Source organism: Nesoenas mayeri, assembly GCF_963082525.1.
Source record: "Nesoenas mayeri genome assembly, chromosome: 22".
NCBI classification, from domain to species: domain Eukaryota; kingdom Metazoa; phylum Chordata; class Aves; order Columbiformes; family Columbidae; genus Nesoenas; species Nesoenas mayeri.
In genome coordinates this window covers 6,672,368-6,679,010 of record NC_137572.1, presented here as the reverse complement: position 1 = coordinate 6,679,010, position 6,643 = coordinate 6,672,368, and the positions used below count along the sequence as shown (strand labels likewise).

At 61.6% G+C, this 6,643-nt stretch overlaps 1 protein-coding gene across 1 annotated transcript; it reads right to left on the bottom strand.

The window, feature by feature from the left end:
- Positions 1–266: 266 nt before the first annotated feature.
- SCN2B (sodium voltage-gated channel beta subunit 2) lies at positions 267–3,495 on the bottom strand (the record flags this gene model as incomplete). Its single annotated transcript, XM_080357927.1, has 4 exons — positions 267–466; positions 658–868; positions 1,111–1,277; positions 3,426–3,495. The coding sequence occupies 4 exons, from the start codon at positions 3,493–3,495 to the stop codon at positions 267–269; spliced, it is 648 nt and encodes a 215-aa protein (XP_080214053.1).
- Positions 3,496–6,643: the final 3,148 nt, after the last annotated feature.

Below are 6,643 nucleotides of genomic sequence, written 5' to 3'. Positions count from 1 at the left end.
ATGGCCCCACACAGTGCTCTGGCACACAGAGTGTGTCCCAGGGGACAAGCTGTCCCAGCTCAGCCTCACCGCCCTTCAGCCACCCTCCCCAGCCCTGCCCGCTGCGGCCGGGCTCTGGGGACCTTCTGTCTGCACCCTGCTCTGGGCTGGGGGTATTTAGATGGAAGGAGGGATGCTCTGGGGAGACAGAAATCCTTGCTCTGAGAAGCACATCAAGGGGGTCACACTGTACAGGGGGTGAGGAGGGAGGGGCGGGCAGAGGGGCGTTACTTGGTGCCCTCGTCCGGGTTTCCTTCACCATCTGTCTTCCCTTCCTCCTCCGTCTTCTGGTCGTCTGTGTTCAGTCTCTGCTGCTTTTTCCGGCGCACACATTTCACCGCCACCAGCACCAGGATCACCAAAGCCAAGAAGCCGCCCACGGAGGTGCCCACGATGAGCGCCACTGTCGAGTCGTGCTTCGGGGGCTCTGTGGAGACAGGGCAGGGGCTCAGGGCAGGCGGCCCCCAGCTGGGGCAGCCAGTGGGAGCAACAGGGAACAGGCAGGGCTTGAACCCAGAGCTGGGGAGCAAACCCCGCGGCTGTGAAGCAGAGGGAAGGCAGGGCGCAGGGCGGCACCCATGGGTGCCTGCCGGCAGAGGGGACGGCTCTGCCACTGACCTTGGGTGAGCACCTTCAGGTTGATGCTGGCATGGCCCCGCTGTCGGTCCGGGGGGTTGAGGACATAGCAATTGTAGGTGCCCTCGTCCTCCAGCTGCACGTTTTTGAGGGTGAAGGACACATCGTACTTGGTGGGGTTCCCGGTGAACTCCACCCGGTTCCCAAAGCGGTCCAGCTGCTTGTTCATGATCTTCGTCCGGAACTGCAAGAACTGGGAAGCCCACACGGGAGAAGAGGTGAGACAGCGTTTGGCACCCCACGTACATCCCCCCTCCCCAGCCAGGCATCCCTGCTCAGCACGCACTGCCCTGGCTGCACCCCACACTGCACGGTGATGAAGGAGGGCAGGAGAGCAGGAGCAAACGTAAGGAGAAGGCTCTGGACCCCATAGAATGCATGCGACTGCTTCCAGCTGGTCCCAGGACCTCTCAGCAGATCCCCAGCGGGACTCACCAGCTCCTCAGAGCAGTTCCAGCACTCCTGGTACGTCCAGTTGAGAGAGAACTGCTTGTTCTCCACCTTGTAGCAGGAGTTGAAGGTGCAGGAGAGCTTCACAGAGGAGCCGTTCAGGGCGTTGATGGTGGGGGGAGCCATGACCTCCATGCCCAACCCCATGGGCGCTGCGCGGGCACAGAGAATGAGAATGGGTGGGTTAGAAAGCAGTATGAGCAGCCGTCCTGCTGGCTGACCACCTCCCCATCCCGCCTGCGCAGAGCTCACCCTGCTGCTGGGATTGCCTTCCAGGCTCCTCCACGCACACACCACGCTGCGGGCAGCCAGGACCAGGGGACAAGGAGCTGTCCCAGCCCCAGCACTGTCCCTCAGCCCTGCTCTGCAGACCTGATCACCCCTCTCTGCCCCAATGGTGCCCAGTGCTGAATTCTGCTGACTCCAGGCAAACCCTGCTCTGTGCCACTGAAACGAGGCCTTCCTGCTGCAGAACCGAAAACACGATGCAAAGGGCTGGATGCAGCATCAGCATGCAGGGCTCGGCGCCACATCCGTGGGGAAATTTATGGCTGCGCTCATCAGATTTCGCTCCCAGCAGGACGCAGCGCAGCGGCGAGGGCTGGGATCTGCCAGGGCCGGCGCCGGCTGCAGGGGAATGCAGATGCTCTCCCCTCCCAGGTGTGTTCACACACGGATTCTCTAGCCGGGAATGACCGGGTGAAGATCTCAGTCACTCCTGAGGGGACAAGGCTGGTCCCTGCACCCTGGCCTTGCTGTGGCAGAGAAATGGGGCACTACCCAGTACAGCTCGCAGGGCAGGACAGCTCACCCGCGGCGCGGGCAGGGATGAGGTGCCTGTGCCTGCTCCCTCTCCTGCTCCGTTCCTTTCCTGCAGCTCTCTTGGTCGGCGGGCTGCCCCAGCAGCAGCTGAAACCCAGCGCCTGCATCCAGCACATTCTCCCCAGCCTGCAGAGGGGAGGATGTGCCTGCAGAGACAGGCTCTGGTGCAGCAGCGAGCTGCAAAGTGTGAGGCTGAGCCCCACGGAGCCCAGGGATGGAGAGCCCTGCAAGGAGGCTGTAAGGGTGGGCGGTGGCACCCACAGGGCAGAGACAGGGACACTGGCAGCAGGGGCATTTCCCATCACCTCACCTCTCCCCTTTGGCTGCTCTTTGCTCTCAAACCTTCTTCCCGAGGTGCTCCTGAGTTCAGCCCTGTGGCCGAGCTGGTTGCATGTCAAGGCTGCTCCACTGGCTAATCCGCTCCATCTGCAAGCAGGGCAGGAAAGGGGCCAGGCTCTGCAGCCGGGGAAAAGAGGCTTTTCCAAGTCGCAGAGACGGCTGTTTGGAGGCACAGGGAACCAGCCGCGTTCTCCAGGTGGTTCTCTAGGGGCAGAGGGGTGCCCCCAGGTGTGGCCAAACCCCTGGAGATGGCTCGTACCAGCAGCTGGGCAGCTGCCGTGAGCCTTGGGAGTACCTGTGTGTGCAGGTCCTAACTCTGCCATTGCACCCAGGGACAACAGAGGTGGGGAAAGAAACCATGGAAATCCCTGGGACCAACTGTCCAGGCTGCGTCCTTTAGTGCTGCGCACTGTCCCAAATGCTACACCCTGCACCCAGGGCTCGGGAGGTAAGATTACACGTAGCCCCTAAAGCAGACCTTGCTGTGCTTTTCATCCTCCATTCCCCAGGCTCTCCTGAAGCAAAGGCAGCCCACCCAGAGCTCCAGGACAGCGTGGACAGCTCTTCAAAGAGGTGATACGTTCCTGTTTCCAATCAATATAGACCCAAACCTGCTGACACACGCTGCTGGCTCCACGGCGGGGCAGGAACGCAGAGAACACAAGTCCCCCCCACCCCATGCAGCACTGTCAGCCCAGAGCCCGCCACCCCAGCAGCCAAAGGACGGTGACAAGCCACCCGCAGCCCACCAGCCACCGCCTCCCCAGCCAAGCAAAGCCAGAGCTGCCCCTCTCCCCACTGCAGCCCTGCCTGGCACGCAAACAGCCAAACAGCCCTGCACCTCCACAGAACCTCCAGCGAGCAGGATGCACAGCTTTTTTTTTGTTGTTTTTTTTAGGGGAAGATGCAATTGCAAGATACCCCCATCCTGCCCAGAAGCAGGTCACCCGGGTGGCGGATTTCAGCAAGGTGCACATCAGACCATCTCCATCCCCATCACTGCAGCACAGCATCCCTTGCTGGCTCGCTGCATCCCCGGGACAGGAGGGGCTTCTCAGGGCTGGGATGTGGGGAGGGGGCTCCTGGCCAGAGGGGGTGCTCTCCCCTGTGTGCATGCAAGGGGTCAAGTCGACACTTACCCAGCGAGAGGAGCAAGCTGAGGCCAGTGAGGAGCAAGGTGGGCGGCGGGAGCCAAGCTTCCAGGCTCATTTTGAAGGACTTTTTAGTGTATGGAGAGAACCTGGTGTAGGTGTGGATTTTGGTGGTGGTGGTTTGCTTTTTTCGAACGCCCGGGTTATTTGCAGGTGACATATAACATTAGAGCTGCTTTATTTCCACAGCCCAATATGGCTGGTTGGAGCGGTGCTGGAGTGGAGGCAGCCGTAAATGCTATGGTTGGTGAATTTCAGCAGAGCAAGTGGGAGGGCAGAAAAATTTTCCCCTGAACAGGCGGCAACGGCTCCTGCGGCTCCTGCTCCACGCTCGGGGTCTGGTCACAGGCTGTGTCGCAGATCGGCTCCTGCAGCACGCTGAGCGCAGGAGCGGGGTCCTGCCGGGGTCCTGCCAGGGTCCTGCCGGGGTTCCCTCTGGCTGTGCAAACTTGCTGTTGGAGCGAGCAAAGCTCAGGGTAACTCTTCCTCCAGGAAGCCGCGGGACTTGAGCAGCGCAGAGGGTCCCGAGGAGGCAGCCTGCACAGCGGCCCGGCCAGGCGGGTGTAGCTGTGAGCAGACAGCCTGCAGTGGGTAGAAGCGCTCCCGCTGTGCCCAGCGCTGCCATGCTGGTGCAAGGGGAGCCCCGTCGCTTCCCAGGGCTGCCAGACTCCGCTCGCACCTTCACCTTTCCGCAGCAAAGCGCTGTCCCAGAGCAACGTCCTGTCCTCATCCAGCCCTTGGGATGGGGATGCTCTACCCAGCAGTAACAGGGCTAGAGAAGGGCTTTGGTCCCCTTTGCACCATCAGCCGAGGAAGCCTTTGAGCCATGGTCTCCAAGCCTGGGTTCAGACTGCTGAAACGGGTGTAGGAAGGAGACAAGGTGTGACCTCGTGGAAACCAGAAAGCCCGTGACAGCAGCTGCTCAGCCAATGAGTTCTCGTGCCCTGGGACGCAGGATGGTGGGGGCTGCTGCGGCAGCATCAGTGAGCAGAAAGGCCAGAGCACATCTCAGTTCCTGGGCACCACAGCCCTGGAGAGGAGGGGACGGGGCAACAGGGAGGCAGGAGGGACACAGAGGTGCTCTTCTATAATACCTGAGCAGCCTCATGAGGAGAAACAGGGCAGCAGGAGAGAAGGCATCAGGGAAGTTTCAGGGTGAACACAGCAAACTCACTCACTGCACACACAGCACCATTTCCCAACCCTGCTGGGCAGCTAAAGCCCACTCTGCTCTGCTTGAACAGCTCCCACGACCCTGCAAAGGCACCAAACGCCACATGTAATCCCCCAACACCCCAAAACCAGCTTCAGTTGCCGCTTCCACCTGTAATCCCATTCCTTGGCTTCATTCAGGAAAAGAGAGTAGGGTGTCAACGTGAAACGAAGCAGTGCAGCCGGAGCGGGCTGCGCTGCAGCCTGCCGAGGAGCCGAGCGGTGGGAGGTGGTCCCCAGCGCACCTGGAGGTGTCAAACATCTATATTTAGGGCAGGAGAAGAGCCAGCACACGCTGAGACGTTGCCCCGGAGGCCCGGGAGGGGTTGCTGGACTCCCCCTGGCCAGCACAGCGGGTCCCAGGTGTGGGGTGCACGCAGAGGTGCTCACCCACAGGGAGCAGTTGGTGCGTGGGAGACACGTGTGAGCACCCACGCTTGGGCACCTCACCGCCCCGGGGTCCGCCCTGCTCCCCTCCAGCCCCAGCAGCACCAGGACAGCTTGCAGGGCTCCATACAACCACGCAGGCTCGTCTGCTCCTGCTGCAGAGGGACAGCAGCCGGTGGGGCGGGTGCCGTGTGCGAGGCTGCACGTGGGTGCAGGGGCTCCCAGGCAGGTTTTGGGACACTTGGACGCCACACGCTTAGGCAGGAGGTAGAAGGAAGCCAGGAACAAGATAGAATCCCTGAGTTTTATTGAATTCACAAGATACCATTGGCACATCTTCACAGCTCCTGCTGCATCTCCTCCTTCCTCCCCCTGCCAGGTCCTCCTTGGAGGCTGATGTCTGGGGACCTGCGGCTGCACGGAGCAGGATCAAAGCTAGAGCATGGAGGCTGTGCCCTCCGTGCCCCTCCCGAGGCCACGAGACAAGAGCCTGAGACATATCTCCCCCGGTCCCCCCGGCAGACAGTGGGGTGGGACGTGTCCCCGCAGGGGCTCTGGCGCAGAGCACACCGTGAGGTGGCACTGCTTTCAGAGGAAGGGCTGGCAGCAGCACCACGCCGGCCTGCCCGAAGGAACAAAGAAGTCTTGCACACACCTGCTGGATAAGGGGCTTGCAGCCCCCAGCACGGCTATTTCTGACCCTCTGGAGGCCAGGGGAGCGCTGCCTCTGGTGTGCTGTAGGGTTCCTCGCTTTGTCCATCACCCTGTCTGTCCTCTCCCGTCCATTCTGCTGGGATGGCCCTCTTGGCCAGCTCCACGTAGATGCCGTTGTCCCGGAAGGAAGAGGGATGCTGCAAGGAGGAAAGGATGGGGAGTGAGTCTCGCCGCAGGTGTCGGGGCCGATTTGGAGAGGGCAGCAGGCAAGGGATGCTGCCGGCTGACGTGGGGAGTGGTGTGGGAGGTCACACCAGCCCCACAGCTGCAGGAAGGCACTGCCCACGCCTGCTGCAGCTCAGGTGACCGCTCGCCTCCTTACCATGGTTATATAGGTCTCCTCGGCTTTCCGCTTCTTCCTTGCATCCTGTTCAGCCTTGGGTACCTCAGCTCCAGGGACTGAGGAGTAAAGCGCTTCCTACGAGGGGGAGATCAGGACGTTTGGAACTGAGTGGTCCCCAGACACACGAGGGCTGCCTTACCCCAGCATAGCACTAAACCCAAGAGCCATGGCCATGGCTTCCCAGCAAACAGCACCTTGTGCTCAGCCAGTGCAGGACCCCCTCCAGCTGTGTCCCCAGCCCTGTGCACATACATCCTGAACGATGGCTGTGCCCAGGACCTCATCTCCCCCTGCCAAGCCTCTTGGCTCCCAGGCATTCGGCTGCGGGACAACTCGCTCCATCAGTGCCTCCTCTTTGGCTCCCGCGGGTCATGGCCGTGTCCCAGGGCAGGCACACGTCCCCTCCACTCACCTCAGCTCTCACCTCTGCTTTGTTCTTGCTGACTCCATTTTCGGTCCCCTCCAGGGTGGTGTTGGCTGCAGACCTTGAGGGAAGGCAACAGCAGCGTCATCTCTGGCTAGAAGCATCACCTGCTCCTCCTGTCCCTGC